General features: G+C 37.1%; 2 protein-coding genes across 5 annotated transcripts in view; both read right to left on the bottom strand.

Annotated features, from left to right (window-relative positions):
• The window catches only part of Arp2 (Actin-related protein 2), a 201,603-nt gene extending 201,128 nt beyond the window's left edge, over window positions 1-475 (bottom strand). For all 4 annotated transcript variants that reach the window (XM_067127182.1, XM_067127192.1, XM_067127201.1 and 1 more), the window contains exon 1: window positions 362-475. In XM_067127182.1, the coding sequence (XP_066983283.1) occupies window positions 362-460 (99 nt within the window). In that variant the 5' untranslated portion in view covers window positions 461-475. The remainder of the gene's footprint in view (window positions 1-361) is intronic.
• A 2,925-nt stretch (window positions 476-3,400) lies between these two features.
• The window catches only part of LOC136852497 (broad-complex core protein isoforms 1/2/3/4/5-like), a 333,447-nt gene continuing 317,494 nt past the window's right edge, over window positions 3,401-19,353 (bottom strand). Inside the window, 4 exon segments of the mRNA XM_067127171.1 lie at window positions 3,401-10,203; window positions 10,206-11,640; window positions 12,971-13,093; window positions 13,515-14,392. Of these exon segments, the coding sequence (XP_066983272.1) occupies window positions 9,740-10,203; window positions 10,206-11,640; window positions 12,971-13,093; window positions 13,515-14,392 (2,900 nt within the window). The 3' untranslated portion in view covers window positions 3,401-9,739.

The following is a 19,353-nucleotide window of genomic DNA, read 5'->3' as shown; positions in this document are numbered from 1 at the left end:
TGGTTATCGTAATGTTACCCAGAGGCAAAAGTTAAACACTTGTTGCAGTGAACTTAGTGTTGAGTTTACCTACTTACCACAGTAAATTCGTCCAATAAAACAGGCAAGATCTATCCGTGGCACGCTACTTCATTATGCCATGTAAGCTTTCACGGTCCAATTAAAAAAAATAAAACATCGGAACCACGAGATAACCTTGTACTCAAACGATGTACGGGACGGAAGCTCGAGAGAGAAAGAATTGCAAACTTCTGACTACCAGCCGTCGACGTCACAAGTCATGACGTCATATCCAACGCTAAAGGCCTTGTCTCTCTCCCTCGGTGGTCTTGAAAAAGTGATTAACACTGACGTTACTCACCAGATCCAAGTAGACGTCATAAGGGCTGAGGCACGTAATCAGGAGGACGTATGCTTGACCTTTCTGGGTGCTGACTGGACCTGCATGGTCAAGTCTCATGTTGTGAAACAGCGTTTTCAGGGTCACGACTTAGTGAAGAAGACTGACGCTTGTCGGAAATTCTGGCCCCCTGGAAGGATTATACAACTTTATTCCGAAGAGGATAATGTCGTCTGATCTGCGAAAGTCCTGTGTGAAGGTGAATAATGTCACATGCCAATCGAGCACATTATGATAATGGAAGTATATGACAGACAGGAAGACAGTAACTGTGACACCGTGTCAAGTGGAGTGAACAATGAAACCGAACCACTAAGTGCTAAAAGTGGTAATGATAGTAACGTGGATGACCGTGAAAATATGGCAGTGAATATTGACAATCACGAACTAATTGATAGTGATTCAGGGACAGTGGGCGAAGATAGTAGCGAAAGACAGCATAAAATGAATCTAGACAGAACACGAGGAAGATCCAAATGAAAAGTGGCTCTAGCCCAACGGGAGAAAATGGGACATTGACCCTGTGAGGACAAACTATAGTGTTGTATAATGAACGTTTACTCCTTGAGGAACGATAAGGAACTGTGAGAAGTCCAGGGACCCTTACAGTTAGGATAGGTGTTTATTCTACATACTACCAAGAGAAAGGAGCACCGTTATGCGATTTAGTCACATTCTGATTGTTCTTATGCACTGTGTTATGTCACTGTAAGGCACGTAATAGTGTCCAGCACCATGCTTGTGCTGCGAGCCAACTGCAACGCTGAATCCTACACCTCCAGTCCCAGTTTTGCCGTAAGTCAGACCCAAGCATTGTCTGCTCTCAGACGTCATTCTCAACCTTCCTTCCATGGCTGTCGGATTCCTCTGGCTGGGAGGATGTTGACAAAATCCACCTGCAGGGATTTTGCCTACAAAACGTTCCATCTGGTCAAGTTTAGAGATCAGTAGGAATAGCAGACGAGAGTGACGACTTACTGATGGTTCTGATTCGAAATATTACTAGTTCCTTTGTTATATATCTTTTATTATTATTGAGGAATACGCTATAAATTGCACGTTTAATAAATAAGAGTTATGAACTAAGAAATTTGAACTATAAATTTCAGTGATTTTGTAGGAATATGTAACGTTTGCGCCTTGACTTCTGCCACCACGTGTTCCAGAATTCATTCTTTGTTTAATTCATCTGCTAGCAAACTTAACGTAGTTACCGGTAGTCGAAGCGTTACTTCTTTGTAAACCCAGCAATAGCTTGAATTAGCGTAAAGTTATTGTAAATTTGCCTATATTATTCCGTGTTAACGTAATATTATATAGCTTGGGTATATATTTTGTATTATAGAATATTTTTGTAAGTAAAATCAGAAAATCCTCTCGTGTTTAGTGTTGCCGCCACCTTGTTTGCTGGCTCGGAACCATTGTCTGTTGACTGAGTATCCCTGCCGCGAACAACGGACGTGAACCTGTATGCAGAGCTACTGTTGGGGAAAAATTTTAGACTGTTTATTCAGATTTTCAGTCTGATCTTCCTCTTTTGTTTAATAGATGTTTTTATCCCCCTTTGTTTAGAGCAATCTTTGCAGCAACTACTAAAGAACCTTGTCTCCCTGGCAACTAAATCTGAACATTCAATTTTCCGTAAGTCCTTAATTATTTGTAGTTTTCGGAAAAAAAACTATTGTGCCGGCTTCGTTTGTCCGTCCACACTTTTTCCTGTCCGCCCTCAGATCTTAAAAACTACTGAGGGTAGAATACTGCAAATTGGTATGTTGACCAGCCAGCCTTCAATCATACAAAATTGCAGCCCTCTAGACTCGGTAGTCTTTTATTTTTATTTAAGCTTAAAGTTAGCCATAATCGTGCTTCTGGCAACTATATAGGAAAGGCCACCACCGAGCCGTGGTTAAGTTTCATGGGCCACGGCTCATACAGAATTATACCGAGACCACCGAAAGATAGAACTATTTTAGGTGACCTTGAATATACGCTGTATGGGCTGTACAGAAAACTCGATTGCGCCGGTTTCATTTTTTTACTCGTTAGCTCTAGTTGCCCGTTGACCAGAAATAGCCATTTTTGTTTTGAAGCATTCCGACAGATATTCTTCTGCATTCGTTTGACTCTGTCATATGCTCTTCCATTTTCCATGCCTTCTGGTCTGAACAAAGGAAATCGAGCTATAACGCGATTTTTAAAATTTATTTTCTTACAACTGACTAAAATGAAATGTGACTGTTGACCGAGAGGCCTAAATTTTGTGACAAATGACCCGGATTTGTTTTCTTGCTGACGGCTTGTTAAATAACGCAAAGATCGATGTAAAATTAATATCGTACGAATGTCAGCTCAGTAAATAAAAAAAATTCTTGTTTAGTTTGTTACATAAATTAATGACTATGAAAGTATTATTTGTTTGAAAGTGGAACTTTATAGCTGAGGCCCGTTTTAGTCTAGGGTACATTTTCATGTACGTAGATTACACTTCCTTATGGGTTGAAGATGTGCTAGCAAATGTTCCCCAACTTGATGTTACTGTTAAGTCTACATGTTAGTTGTAACTGGTTGACATTCTTTAATGAACTGTTGGAATTCTCTAAGTATCGTTTACGGGTCATCAGGTTTTGGTGATTTACGAAAGTTGATGTTTTACCTTACTGTTTGTTATAATGTAGATTATAAACCTTGCTTTTCAGCATTTTACATTTTTAAATAAGCCGTTGTTTAGGAATTTTTCTAATCTCATTACAGTTTGACTTATCTTTTAAGTGATTTCTCCTCTGCAGTGCAAGAAATTCCAATTAACAGCGTGCTGTGATTGACTACAGTAAATGCTCATGTTGAAGCAAATTAAATAAGGCTTTTGTATTTTTCTGCACTGTAAATAAAGGAATGTTACAGTGGTTAATTTAGCAAAATTTTCTTTCCAGTAACCATCAGTTATAAAAATGGAAGTCTTGAGATAAAGAAAATTAGGTAATAGCAATTAAAACTAACATATTTAGGTGTACAAGATGCCTTTATTAATACTTGAAAAGTACGGAGAAGAGGCACTTTTTAGTCACACTAAAGTGTACCATGTAGGAACATACTTTGTTGTTGGCGACCTGACAATAAACAGTACAATTAGAATTGCTGTGATGGTTGGATTTAATGAGTCTGCCTACACCCTCACAAATTACTGGATAAAAGTGAAGTAAATTATGTGAAGAAAATGTATTTAAAGAGACGACAACCTTCAAATGACTTTTCAGATCAATACATATATCTGTATATATATATGTCATATATATATATCTTTGTGGTGGTGTATCAGGTCACAGGTTACTGGCAGAGGCTTTTGCCCATGAGCCATTTCATCAGCTGCAGTTCAATAACCCAAAATGTTTGAGTAATAACAGACAATGGATAAGATTCTCAAAAACGACATTGTTTTCTGTCAATCCTCATTTTATAACTGTTATGACAGATAATCAACTTTTATGCATACAGTATCAATTTGCCCCCAAATTAAAGAAAAATATTTCAAGTGAAATAAACATATACTGCAGTGGGTCCATTAGCCAGGCTATAAATTTGCCTCTGTTACTGGGAGTTTGACAGTGAGGTAAGATTTATTCTGTGTTCACATACAATAGAGTGTTACAATTGTTACATTTTGAATTCATCTTAAAAGCAATACACAATAATGCCGTTTTGTTACTGGCAGAATTAAAGTCTGGTTCCAGTCTAGATAAACACTCCATTAAAATGTGACAATATTAACAATAATGAACCTTGGGCACTTTAACTGCAAGGTTATTTCTATATAAATCTAACAGGAAAAGTAACCTTCACAAAATACCCAGGAAATGCCCAAAAGTGCTTAATACGTCACAATCATGAACACAGCCTTTGTCCGCACCTGACACGGCTCGTGAGCAGCATTTGAGTTGTAGCAACCATACTAACTTTAGGTAAAAAAAAAATCATGACTGATCACCATTATTTCACTCATAAATTAATCATTATTGTAAAAAAGACAAATACACAAAAGACCATTTATTACAAATTAAGTGTAAATGCAAGTGCCTATAATAAATGCCTTTTGGCACATTTGCAATCCATTTCATATAAATTAAAAACTTTTACCCTAGTAAATTTAACACGAGCAATCTCTACAACTTTAAGAACACAATGAAGCCCTCAGTAGCACTTGCTTCCAAAATAGTGATTAATGTGGTCATCTATCATACAGTACAATGAATATATAATTTATGTAATCTATGCATTATCTACAGTTTTCATGAGTCATACAGATAATTACAAAGGAGATACACATCGTTTCCCATAATTTTCAAATACAGTACAGTATTACAGTGTTTAGAACCTTAATACTAACATGGTCGCTGTCCTACCAGACACTTAAAACTTTAAAAATTTTTGATCAGTCTACAAGTACACTAAAAAATGGGTTGCTACAGTTTGAGAATCAGAATCTGAACTGGTGCTTACTGAATCAATAATGTAAAAAAAATCCTGAATAGGTCACTGAAGCAACACGAGGAAATAAGAATAAACAAAACTGACACGTTGTACACACACTGGTTTACTGTGGAAACACAGGACCAGGTGATTAACACAGACACGGGCATCATAAATACTAGACACGGATCTAGACCTATGGGGGCGGGTGCAGGTGGATGTGACTCAATACAGCGACACCATCAGCTGATTGACGGCAGTTTTAATCTTGGCTGGCGGGATGTGTGTGCATGTGTTTGTGTATGTATACATATACTATAGTATATATATATACATATACATATAGAAAAATATGCATTACAGAAGTCTCAAATCCAATGAATTACTATAAATGCCTTAACATTGTTACTCATGTAAATTTGAACATTTAAGTTTTCGTCTGTAGCATTCATTTGAATTTGGCATTACAACTCACTGTCTCATGGATGTAATGGTACCATTTCACATAAAACATACATACATCTTTGTATACTGTAGGTATAGAAAGTACACGATCTAATTTTTTCATAAATATACAATTCATATACATACTACATACACACTCACATACACAAATATGTAATTATTATAAATTTCTGTATATAATACAATATACTGTAGTCCATATCATATCAGATTGAATAAAAAATAAAAGTCTAACTTAACATGAGATGATAGTGGGATCCTTGAGTCACCTCCTTGGCTGTCAACTAACTATTGTACAAGTTTGCACGCAATTGCAATTCCTTAAACAATCTACCCCTGTGCAGGCTGTTTCTCACAATAACATTGGCAGACCTTTAACATAACAAAGAGTATTTTTTTCCTTGTTAAATGTTGCTTAAGAAAAACCCCAGAATGTAAGTGATAAATTTTGGAAAATGCAATGCCAGACGTAACTGTGGTCAAGTTTGAGACCATACTTAAATAGCCTTTCCAGTATTAAGAAAATAAAAAATATTTTCCTGCATGGGGAGCATGTTGAAGGAGTGGCAATAACTACACTGGTTTTGAACACATGGTGGAGGCACTGTTGCGTCCTCATATTAAGTGGAGTTTGTTGCACCTCATGGGGGCATCCCGAGAAGCTGTCAAAAGGGAATCTATGTATGACGAGGGCAGCGTATAGACAGACGTGACATTAACACACAAGTCACTGTGAACCTATTGTTTGCAAACTGCAGTCCTAAGTATGGTTCATTTGCACATGAGAAAAAAGGAGATTAATGTGGCTGTGTGTGCTCTTGAGCTTGTAAGAAATGCAGATGCTGTGGAGGCATCTGCACCAATTGATTTGTACACCGTAACAGGAAAAACTAAGACATCAATAGGAACTTGGCCAGTGTGCTGAGGGACATCATTACACACACACAGATTGGACTACTGTAAGAGCTGTCAAAGACACCGTTAACATGACATCTATAAAAGTCCTCCTTTGTCCGCTGGGATGGGGGAAGGGTGAAGGGAGGGTAACAGAGTAATCAAAGTTAAAAATGAACAACAAGTACTGCAATATCTTGGGCCATCATCATCATCATATTCAGACAAAAAGTAATGAGACTAATGTTGGTCCTACTGATGTCCCAATTGCCTGGATTGAAGACAGCTTCCGGGACGGCCACATCAGCCTTATGTTACAGTGTGGAGGGTTTGCTGTGGCTTATCCTTGGCTGTATGGGTAAAGTTACACTTTACACAACTTCCTTTAGCATTCTACTGTTTCTTGGCTATGCCAATAGGCCTATGTCTGTATCAGAACATGAAAGCTTCACCAAACCACTAATGCTGTAAGCAGTGGCCTGACTGCACAAACATATTTTTAATACTCATTACGACCAAATTCAAGAAATTTTTAAGATTTAACTGAATCTCAAAATTAGTTTCAAGAAAGTTGCCATTGTAGTTACACCACTAGACATCAATGTTGCTAAACTGTTATATTACACTCTGCTGTGGCTGTGGCTAAACCTGACTGATGCCTCATGGCCTCATTCGCTATACCTGTCATGGAACGACCGAGAGTTTATGAGTCTCTTCTCTCAAGAAAAAACCCTAGTAGAAAGAATGATTCACATACTGTATACAGTATAATCTAACCCTCACAACATGAAGGATTCTGCTTTTTTAGGAAACATTATACCTACACGTGTGACAAAATACCTTTTCATGTCACCAGTTCTATATTGCCTTCAAGAATGTGGCACAACCAATACATCAAGCACCAAGTGTCTAAAAGGTTATGGAAAATCAAGGTTCTATAAATTTAAAAAGCAAAGAAGTATCCCAAGAAAAAGAAAATGGTTGATTTTTCATAGAAAGTAAGCCAGAAAAATAAAATAGTTACAGTAATTGATCCCCATGTATTCAGGAACTTGGCAATTATTTTCAAGTGAGAGGGCATGGGAGCCCATCCGTCCACAATTTATCACAAGTCGCAAGGCACTTTTACTTATCACCAGCTTACCACTACAGGGAAAAATTAGTCGAGATCTGCAACCAACATCATTTTGTTATACAGTATTGTACTTTCCTAATAATGACTAAAAGAATAAAATAATGAGAAAACATTACCACCTCTCTTCATGATGCAATGATGCCTGAAGATTTGTGGTGCCACATTCTATAATATTGGAAATACCATTCTCACTTCATTAAACAAACAATAATAAAAAACTACCTTTCAGTAACTAGGAAAAGTGATTTTGCATTTCAAATGCTACAAAGAACAATCAACTTTCTGTCATCACATGACTCATTTTGGTAACAGGAGACATTAATCATCATTAACAAAGGAATTCTATAGAATTCTCAGCCTAATACAAACTTCCTTCTGGACAAGAGACATGGGTGTACTGCTTATGCAACCCAACAAGCTTTTCACAATATCACAGACCAACAAGGTGTGCATGTGGTGTAGCTCCTCCTAACATGCTGTCCTTAGTCGCAGCTTGGCTGACCTTACATCACTAAAACTTGCACTCTTTCAAGAGCCAAGGCTCAACAACCACAATCTCAGCCAGACATTGGTTCGTTCAACTTTACTTCTAACTGCTTTACATACGCACTACAATTCTACAATCTCTATTGTATGTAGCTTTACTTATAACTTGTATAGTATGCTTATCCTTCAAGGAAAGTACTGCAGTACATTATCTTTCAAGTGAATACTCATTATAATTTCATCCAGGTTGTGCGAATGCAAAGTTTGGCTGAAAATGTAGCCCTGTCAAACATGACATAGTTTTATAACTGAAAGACAAGAAAGGATAGTGTCAAACTAAGAAAAGTGATTTGAAGGAGGAAAAGAAGGGAAAACTTAGGTGTGTGAGCTGTGACTCGCGTGCCTCCTCTACGGTCACTGGTGATGCACACACGAAACAACGAGTGGAGGACTATAAAAGCTAGTTTAATGAGCTAGGCTCACCTACAATATTCCTAATTTCTATCAGTAACACTAGGGACACATCTGTGGTATGGTACAAAAAATCAACAGTCACTTACGCCATTAAGAAGCTCAGCTTTCACTTTGATATTGACTTAGTCAACAACTTTCCATTCAGTGCACAAATGCTCAATGTTATTAATGTATAAGACAACATTACGAGCAAGCAGTTTAGAGTCCAGCCAGCATGTCAAGAGCCAGACTGTTATAACTAACACCAGCCCGACCCACTACCCACCTACACACTCACAATTGCCCTAACTGATGATGATTACTCATCTAGCAAACCCCTCCATACAATAAGGATATTACCTTCTCCATTATGGTAACATTTGTAATTTCCAGTCTGTATGGAGGAGGGTATTGTAGGGGTACGCAATCAGGTAGGTGCCCACAGGATGTGGATACTAGCACCACAGTGTACTCCTGAGGTGGGTGGAATGGGTCGGGCAACCTCCGCAACACCAGACCACAATGACAGTATAGAAGGACCGAGACCTCCACAGCAAAATAGTCCAGTACATAGTTATACACTTGCGGCTTGAGTGAACAGCTACTGCCTAACACTGACCATGGCAGGGCAACCTCATGTCATCATTAGTTTTACCTGCACTTTCACATCAAGTCAATCCCTGCCAGTGCTTTACATCACAAAACCAATTGTGAATCAGAGGAGAAAAATATAAAAAAGAAAATGGGGGACTGCAGGTAGGCATGAGGTGATTTTGGCAGTCATGTCGCACTGGGAAGCGGCCGGGTGATGTAGGTGGTGTAGTTGGTATGAGGGAACAAGGGGGAGCAATACTGCAGGGCACTGGATACAACCCATGCCCACACTAACCTACCTTGTACTATGATCTCAGCCTCATAGCCCAGTATTTATTACTGAGCAACCAGAAAAGAAAAAAATATATATATTGTATATATAAACTGTATTGGGAGAAGGGAGCACGATAGCTCCACTATAACACTAATAAAAAGATAATATTAATGATAATATTCTCAATAATAACAAAGATATCTGGTATACGTGGGCTGGAAAAACGATTGTTGGTGAGCACATCATACATGGTGTGAAGCAGTGACTAGATCACAAGGATACTCAACGCTGCAAATGTGTGCCCTGCATCTTGCTCGCCCTTGCTGCAACTTGGCAACTACTTATTTTAATCTCTTTAGAGAATAAGAAATACGACAACAATATCAATACCTACTAAATTTGAAAAAAACTAGGTATGTAACACAGTTACTGTCACTGGTTCAAAACCTTTGATTTTACTGCTTTACAAGCAGATGCGGCACTTTAAGTGCTTACAATATTAACTAATTTATTATAAGAATGTAAATATATATATAAAATTTATATTTTTAAATATTTGGGGAAAATTTTGGTATTATTCATTCGTAGACATGCTATTTTGTAACTTATGTAGATTTTGTAAGTTTTGCATATTTTCTAAATTTTGAAGACTTTGCTGCAAACTATGCACTGGCTTGGCAAATGGGATCCCAAGGTGAGTGGTGATGTGCTTGGAGAGGTAATCAGCTCGGGCAAACTTCTTTCCACACACTTTGCATGGGTAAGGTTTTTCCCCAGTGTGAATACGCAAATGACGATTCATATCAGAGCGACCTCCAAAAGCCTTTCCACATACTCCACAGTTGTATGGCTTTTCTCCTGTATGGGTTCGAATGTGAAGTTTCAAGTTTTCACGCCCTTTGAAACCCTTCTGACAGAACTGGCATTTGAACGGGCGTTCCTCATCAACCCGTGCATCTGTAGCAGGAGGAAGAGGTGGCTGCGGAAGTATAAGGGCTCCCCGTGAATCAAATTTGAATAAGTTATTTGGGCCAGGGGAGTACTGGTCCCGGGCGTAATAGTGGTAATATTGGCGGTGGCTGTGCTGAATGCAATAGATGAGGACGGAGGAAGGCCACCAGTAGGAGTTGTGGTAGCAGGGGGTGAGGGTAAAGCCAATGGGGTTGATGCTGGAAGGGGAGAGCGAGGAGGTCCTGCAAAAGCAAAACCTGGTGACTGTCTAGGGGAAGCTTGTGGTGAAGAAGCTATACTTGGTGGACATGAAAGACCTGGCCCATCATTAACACGTACCTCACGTAAAGTATCAAGTGAACAGTCTGCTGACCCCTGGCAATGGCCCTCAAAACTGGCCACGTCACGGAATGTCAACTTGCACTTAACACAATAAACAAATTTACCTTTATTTTCTTCTTCTTCTACTTCACCTTCCTCCTCTTCTCCATCTATTTCACCATCTTCAGTTTCACCCTCCTCATATTTTCTAACGCCATTTTCACGGTTAACTGCTTGAAGAAGGGCAGCACCAAATGTGGTGGGAGGGGGCTGGGATGTGGACGGCCGATCGGCATCCTCCTCTGGGGGTGGGTCTAAGCACTCTTCTTTTAAAGTTATTGATGCTTCAGATTCACTCTTTGAGGATTCATTTATAAGAAGTCTATGGAGGTAGGATTCTTGGAGACTTTTCAGAACTTGACGTCCCTCTTCAGTCTCTGATTTCATGATTCGATCTAAAGCATCATGGTTGGTTCTATGTTTAGCGAAACTCTTGTGATACTTGAAACACTGACCACATACATCACAACGGAATGGCTTCTCACCAGGTAGCTTAGCAGTGTGGTTCTGCTCCTGATGACGTTGAAAAGCAGACTGGTATTTATAACGCTGGCCACACTGATCACACTTGTACGGCTTTTCCTCCTCATGGATTCTTATGTGTTCCTCCAAGTGGTGGGGGGAAGGAAGAATCATCGCACATATGTGACATGTGATACTCCCTCCTACATTTTTCTCCCTACCAGCTGTTGATGTAGCAACTGATGCAACTGCTGCTGCTGCTGCCGCTGCTGCCCCCACACCCGGCAATCCTAACCCAAGACCTGATGATCCTGCAACCCCAGATGGACCACCTAAACCCATGGGCAACCTAGCCCCTGGTGGTATTGCTTTAATAACATCAAGGAAGTGCATTAAATCTTTGGGTGGTGACACTCCAGCGTGCTGTTGTTGATCTAGAATTCCTGGAGGAAAGTAATGCTGTAAAGGATGATAACCCAGGGTCAAAGCTTGCTGCAGGAATGCTACTTGTGGAGGAAGAGGTCCACTAGTGGTTAGAGGGCCTGCAAGACCTGCAGGAGTAAGACTGGCACCACTCAAGCCACTTGCTGTTAATGTTGGTGAAGGTACAGAAGATGGGGGTCCGGTAGATTCAACACCCACCTCCCCTTCCTCTATGATCACTTCAGGTGACTGGATTGTCTGCAAATATAACCAGAGGTAGATCAATGTTTCATGGCTTAAAAGAAAAGACAAAAATTTTATTAAAAAATTTAAAACAACTTTCAGTAGGCAGTACAGTACATACCATGAAGATGAGACCCGGTCATAGAGTATACATAATTTTGTCTACTTATTCAGCTGTTAATATTTGCTCCAGTTTTAATCATTTAAATATTAAGATTATTCACTGGTTGCTTTAAAAAGGACAACTGCACCAATTATTTTTTCTTCCAACTATTATTGTTTATTATACTTATACAGCACAAATTCTTTATGCAAAACACTCCACTGCAGAAAACTTGTATATTTCTGCAGTTCTTAAAACTTTGTAACCAAGAATAAACAGACATAATATATACTAAACCTAAATAACTCAAGTGAGAGAAGTGATAAATTACCAAGCCAGAAAAATTATGCACCTCAAGAGTGAGGTATTGTACTGTGTATCTGCAACATAGAGTTTCCTAGTATCCTTAGAATCAAATACAGCAACAAAGGAGAATTTCATTTTACCTAAATAGACAATACAAATTATTTTGAGTGAGTTAAAATTGAATGTCACCAACAACACTTGACTATTTTTGAAAATGAATGAAAAACAAATACACTCCAACAGCATACTTTACTCCAAAAGCATACTATACACAGTGGAACAATATATATACTGTATGTTATACTATTTTATCTTAGATGCTTTGTATAGTATCATATCTGCATTAACAATTTTAAGGAGTACAGTATGTATATTGCAATCATATTATATGCATTATTATTCTACTTGCTGCATGAAGCAAGCTACTATATACTGTATTAGCAAGAGGAAGGCCGACGTGTATCACATAAAGTTATAGGTCTGCAGTTGTACAATGTATTATTTACTCCCAATTCTTTCATCCTAAGTTCTTGGCAAACATAATTTCAAGTGTAAGTTACCTTACCTCTGGTTAAGTGCCATAAAAATCACATTGAAAACAAGGTTACAGAAGTATTAGTACTGTACTTATACTCTAGCAAAGCTGTGCTTAAAGAGACAGATGTTTTGAAATATGGTACTCTTAAATCCATAAGAATTCTGTACTGCACAACTCAAGTTACTTAAGAGGTAGCCAGGAACACAGTTTTTTGTAGGATATTAAATGAAAAATAAATTCCTAACTGTTGGTAGAGTTTTATAAGACAGGATTGTATATTTAATCAGCACTTTTTGAAATTCATCCTAATCAAACAACTAAATAGGATTCACAGCACTGAATACAGTAAGCATTAATCTCTGGCTCAAACTCTTACAAAACAAAAAGTCACGACTTACCATGGGTCCTCGATCATCATTACTATCTTCCTCCGAGTGGGTAGAAGATCTGGGCTCAGTAGGGGTTATAGTGGTTTGGCCTCCGGATATTTTAGTTATGGACGGTACTGGCCGGTCGGCATCCTGAAAGCAAAGGCTACTTCACTCTCTGTAATATGTACTGGATTCAAACCCTTTTTGTGACCAAGGACTAAATTGAAAAAAATGAGCAATAGGAAAAATTCTTCCAAAAATAAGCAAAACTTAAACAGTGTTATGGTCATATGCAATAAATCTATAAAGATAACCATAATTCTTAAAGTTAGTACTGTAAAGGCAAATTTCTTAAAGTAATTACTGTAAAGTCAGATTTCTTAAAACAGGTACTATGAAGTCCTTGATAATTTATGGTTTTCTTCAACTACAAATTTTTTACTTCATTTAAAAAATTCAAGGAAAGTGAAGCATTTTTAACACTCATTTTGCTTTTAAAGGAATGGGTGCAATTATACAGTATCTACTTGCTATGGTAATTATAGTCATTGTAAGGATATCAATAATGTACCTCTCTACTGCAAGTTTCAGCTTGACTTAGACCAGATGGTCCTGCTACTGCTGTGATGAGCTCAGTGTTTTGTTCTTGGGATGATACATGGCCATTTGGTGTGTCTGGTCGTGCTGACTCATTGTTTGTTTCACAAGTTTCAGATCCCTCATCGCTGCCACCTGTAGACAGCCTTCGTCTCTTATGGACTGGGGAAGAATCACGTGATGGTGGTCTTGAGCGGAACGCTGGGAGTAAAGAGGAAGCAGATACAGGTAAATCTGGATGTAAAGCTGTTAGCAGAGGAGGTGGAGGTCTATCCTCTGACCCCACAGGTCCCTTTGGACTTTTGCTGCTACTCTTGGTATTGGATTGAGCTGGTGGAGTAGCAGAATTTGTGGTGTTAGTGGATGGAGAAGTTGTGGTGGTGGTGGTAGTAAAATGACTTGAGGATTCATCACTATCCCTGGTAAAAGGAGGTGGTGGTGGTGGTGGTGGAGGTGGAGGCTGTAATGGAGAGGGATCTCCAGGCAATCTGTTGTCTGCAAGACCCTTTATCTGAAGCTCTCTAGCAGTGCACAAAAGTGCAGCCAGATCATGCTGTTCCACTGATACCTCCCCATTATATATAAACTCAATGAGAGTTCGCAACTCTGAGTAGCGTACATCTTTTAATATGACTATGGGATGTTTATCAGGATGAGCCACCAACAACTCCTTAAAGTAAGGGGAACAGGCAGACAACACCAAACGGTGGGCCTTCAAGTGGCGCCCCTCACATGCCAACGTTACATCTACAAAGGTTTCAGACTGCAGAAGGGAGTTGAAGACACGGATCAGGTTGGTCCAGTGATTGTTCCACTTGAGGCAATACTGGTCACTTCCCATCATCAACAGTGCTGAAAAAAGAAAAAACTAGCTAGAAAAATACTAAAAACTTTAATTTTCATTAACATTAACAAAAGGAAATGCATTCTCCTGAAATTGTAGCTATGAATTAAAAAGATCCAGAAAATAACAGTATACTCACAACAAAATACCAGAGGTTATTTACAATTATTAAACTGGAGAGTCCTTCCAATAAACATAAATATTTTGAACCTTGGTTAAATTTACATATTATTATATATGGTTAAAACAAAAATAAGGTACTGATAGACAGCATACTGGGTTGCTAACTTAAACAATATAAAAATAAGCTTGAATCCGTCAAATATATGGATTTCCTTTTATCACTAAAGAAAATCACCTATAGGGCCACTGGCCATATATCATAGTATAAATACATACAATCTAATAAAATTCATCTGTGTGTGAAATTCCAAAATTATTATTAAGTTGTCATAAAAGCTATACTGTCTCAAGAAAGTTAGCTTACAATGGCACATCAGCTACACCCATGTAGGTTCACTGTGCAACTGTTGCTTTCTTCATTCTGTCAAAGCTAAGTACAGTAGTTGAAAAATAAATGAGGTACTTTTTGGAGATCAATACACGTCAGTTTCAGATATTTGTGGATGAAATTTTTCAATCTTTGTCCTCACCAGGGTGTGGGTATTGATGGAAGATGTCGTCCCGACACATGTTTTGAAGGGTGCGGCCATCCCCGCCTGTCGTACTGCTACATGGGGCAGCTGTTACCTGGGGGGGCTGTGGGGCCAGCCTTCCACAGGGGCTGCCCGACCAACAGCCTATGACAGGAGCCGTTCTCCTGAGGTCCTTTAACCACTGCCTTCCAATCACACCCAACTCTTCCCCTACCAAGGCCGCCGTGGTGATCTTTAAAGCAGGAATGACACCAAGTCCCAAAACACAAGTGGACACAGGAAGAGTGGTGATAATGATGGCTCTATTCAGTGTCTTTCAATTGTTTATTCACAAGTTTTGAAGATCTACCACCAGAGAGAAACTTCCAATGGATGGAAGAAAAAACAGGGACCAAATTGTTGTGGTTTTGTAACAAACATGCTGATATTCGTCAATGAACGTTCTATCAACACAGGATCCATCACTTGAATCTTATCCTTTTCTTGTGGCTGGCTACACTCAAAAATTACAGTATAATTAAATTATAATTCGTGAATGTTCTTTGGTTTATTTACGTACATATTTTAAAAGAATTACCTTTTCTATCACATAGTGCATTACATAATTTATTCACAGGTTGCAGTTTCACTGTATTTTGTTAAATTCTGAAAATATGAATTCATAAGTCTAAATTACACAATTAATAAAGAGAAATTTATTGGAACTCCACCATGTTCTCTTCAAGTTAAAAGACATCCATAAAGATTCTTGATTTTAATTCAATTTCATACTCATATTAAGGCACTGTTAAGCTGTATATACAATGTCTATATATGTTAATTAACAGGTTATGTTAAAAAAATTGTTGGTCAGGAAATAGAGTACACATTAATACTAATTTAAACACAATTGGGATTTTGTGATAGAAATACTATAAAGAATATCAAATAATAGACATCATGTCCCCAGAATTTTAGCTGAGAATAAAGAATCATAACTCTGCCAAAATTAAAATCAGCAAATATACCCAAAATTGGTACACTTAATAAGGAATCTAGACTGATAACACTGGCTACTCTCTACCACTTTCTAAGAAGAATGAGCAATGCATCATTTCAAATGTTTGTTCAATTGGTCAATTCAAAAGCAGAATCCATAAGTAGCAACACTTAATGTTACATATCCAAGGCAAAATAGTGGTGTTCTTCTAACCTACATGTATTTGAATCCTCTCCAGAACTGTAAACATGCAATGCTGCTGGTCTCAGACATTTTTTCTGGTTTTACCAGGAACTGGTATACTGTAAAGTTCATTTGCTTTAAAGTTAAGCTTTAATACCTCTCTGGTTTCTAGTCTATTGACAGTGTAAAACTAACTCATTACTTTAACCTAAGATCTATTTAAATTATGATCTAAGATGCTTCTCTTTGCCATTTCTATCAGTACTACAATACTCTGGAATGTTGGTATGTGGCTCCTTGCTTTTCTGTGGGTCATATCTGTGATAAAGTCTGGCAATCTCAAACTATACATTTAATTTCTATCTCTCTCCTTGTCCTTTGCCTTACCTTAATAATTCTCACTTACGCTAACCTGGAACCCCACATTTATCACACAGAGATCAGTAACTCCATAACATGTGGTCCTATTACTCCAATTCCAATCGATGTTTTTTCTGTATGTATGTAATTATATGTACATATGCACACATACATATACATATATATGTACATATATAATGTATGCATGTATATATATATCCATGTGTATGTATATATGGTAACACACCAGCTTACCAGCCTTCTGTACTTATCAGCCCCATGATTCTGATTATTTTTTTGATAAATCTATAAAACTGAAAGGTAAGTTTACAGTACAGGTTACGAACTTGGGGGAATTGTGGTAATATATCTAGAAAATATACTACTGAAACTGTGTTACCTATCAGATGGTGTCCGGTAAGTTCAGATGTGACAGTAGATGTTTTAACTTTTCTATTTTAAATTCTAAATTATATATATAAATATATATAAATATATATATATACATATATATATAGATATATATATATATATATATATATATATATATATATATATATATATATATATATATATATATATATATATATATATATATATATAAATAATTTATTTCTATTAAAGTCTATACAGTTGTTCGCTGATACTATCTTCTTATCAAGACTTTGAATCGGTCTATACTTCGTTTTCTCTTCAAGCAAGCTTCTTAGGAGTATGGAAAATTATTCACGTTTCCTTCCATTTAAATGTAAAAAAATGTGAATAATGTGTCCTCATCTCTGAGAAGCTTTCCTGAAGAGAAAAAGAAGTATAAACTGATTCATCTCTGAGAAGCTTTCCTGAAGAGAAAAAGAAGTATTATAAACTGATTCAAAGTCTTGATAAAAAGATGGTACTGCATCTGCGAACATTTCCATTGACTTCAATAGGAATTGCATAAGATAGAAAATATGCCCAAATAGCATATATATATATATATATATATATATATATATATATATATATATATATATATATATAGACTTCAATAGGAATTGCATAAGATAGAAAATATGTACAAACTTATATATATATATATATATATATATATATATATATATATATATATATATATATATATATATATATATATATATATATATATATATATATATATATATATATATATATATATATATATATATATATATATATATATATATATATAAGCCTACTGGGGGAAATAGAAATATTTTCACAGAGAATGTGGGATGAAAACACAAAATCATTGATCCACTGTAGTTGAAGATTAAAGAGTAATGATTTTTACTTCACATGTATTTCATACTTCACACACAAACAGGCACACGCACATACAAATAAATCTTTCCGAAGTGTCTCACTCATATTTAACCAAGAATGACTGTATCTGTAGGAATTAATCCTCTGCCATTCTTCCCTCATTCATATTATCGGCCATTGCTCAATCTTCTTGGTTTTCATCCACCCTTGTAGCCTGGGTCTTGCTCAGATTTACAACTTTCAAATTTTTTCATTATTTTCAGCAATATTTTTTTTTATTCATCCGCCAGAGATGTATTATTTACAAACAGCCATTCACACTTCACTCACAACCCATTTCGTTATTTTACAACTTTCCATTTATATCTGACGTCTGTTCTATTTTTGAATACCTCCATTTAAAAGGATTTAGGACAACCATGGATGGAAACATACATATAACTCAGACCCATTTCTATTCCAGACCAGTCATTCTCCCATCTACGACCTGTCTTCTATACCACATGACCTCAACACTTAACAATGACTCTAATTCAGTCTTGTGTATTTTCTAGTCCATGTATGTCAAATGATGCTTTTCGCCATATACCTTCAAACTTCTCACATAACTGCATTTTAAGAAGCACTTAATCTATACATTCTCCTCCTTGCCTGTAGGTCAAGGTATGAAATATGTGAAAGAAATGGTTTTCTCTAGTACAGTTCTCCCCAGTACTGTTTTCTATGTTGAAGTTTTGAGAACAGATGAAATCTTTCACTTACTGCAGCGTTCAGGAAATTGACTTAAATGTGTTAATTTTGTATAGATGCTTATTACTGAAAATATAATTGTTTATTAAGATGTCTGGGAAATTTTCATATATTTAATTGTATTTAAAGACATAACTTTTATGATCTTCTTAGAAATTTTAAATAATCTGTTAATTCGACAGATTTCTAGGTAGACTGAACTGACCAAGATTATATTATATAATGTTCTAGTCGTTGTGGGAATGTTTGTATACCAGAACCACCTTCGAGAGTTGATGATAATCATATACATAGCAGGCGATAGTTCGTAAAGCACTGCAAGACAAGACAAGACAAGACAAGACAAGACAAGACAAGGCGGGACAACTCTCAAGTCTCCAGTCATTTCACGCGATAGAATGTGCTTTCAGTCCAATATAAACATCTTAGTATTTTGCTTTAGGGGAGGAGCCAGTCACATCCCTGACTACCACTACTGTGAGAACAAATCGGAAACAAGATATCACTACCTTCTGCTATGTGTGTTAAAGAAGTGTCGATAAACAATATACTTCTATTGAGACTATGTTTTAATCACACCAGGTACAAAGCCACTGACCACTGCCAGTCACGAACCCTACCTCACACATTGTGTGACACTGTCGAAATCTACGTTGTCCTTCCCCTGTCAGTTGTCATCCCCTGCCTTACTTCTTTATCAAAATTATGTCATCCACCTTCGTTTTTATTGCTATGCATAACTACCCTTTCATAGTCTTCA

Source organism: Macrobrachium rosenbergii, chromosome 3, assembly GCF_040412425.1.
Source record: "Macrobrachium rosenbergii isolate ZJJX-2024 chromosome 3, ASM4041242v1, whole genome shotgun sequence".
In the NCBI taxonomy this organism is placed as follows: Eukaryota; Metazoa; Arthropoda; class Malacostraca; order Decapoda; family Palaemonidae; genus Macrobrachium; species Macrobrachium rosenbergii.
The sequence above is the reverse complement of the archived record's forward strand: the minus strand, read 5'-3'. Positions and strand labels throughout refer to the sequence as shown.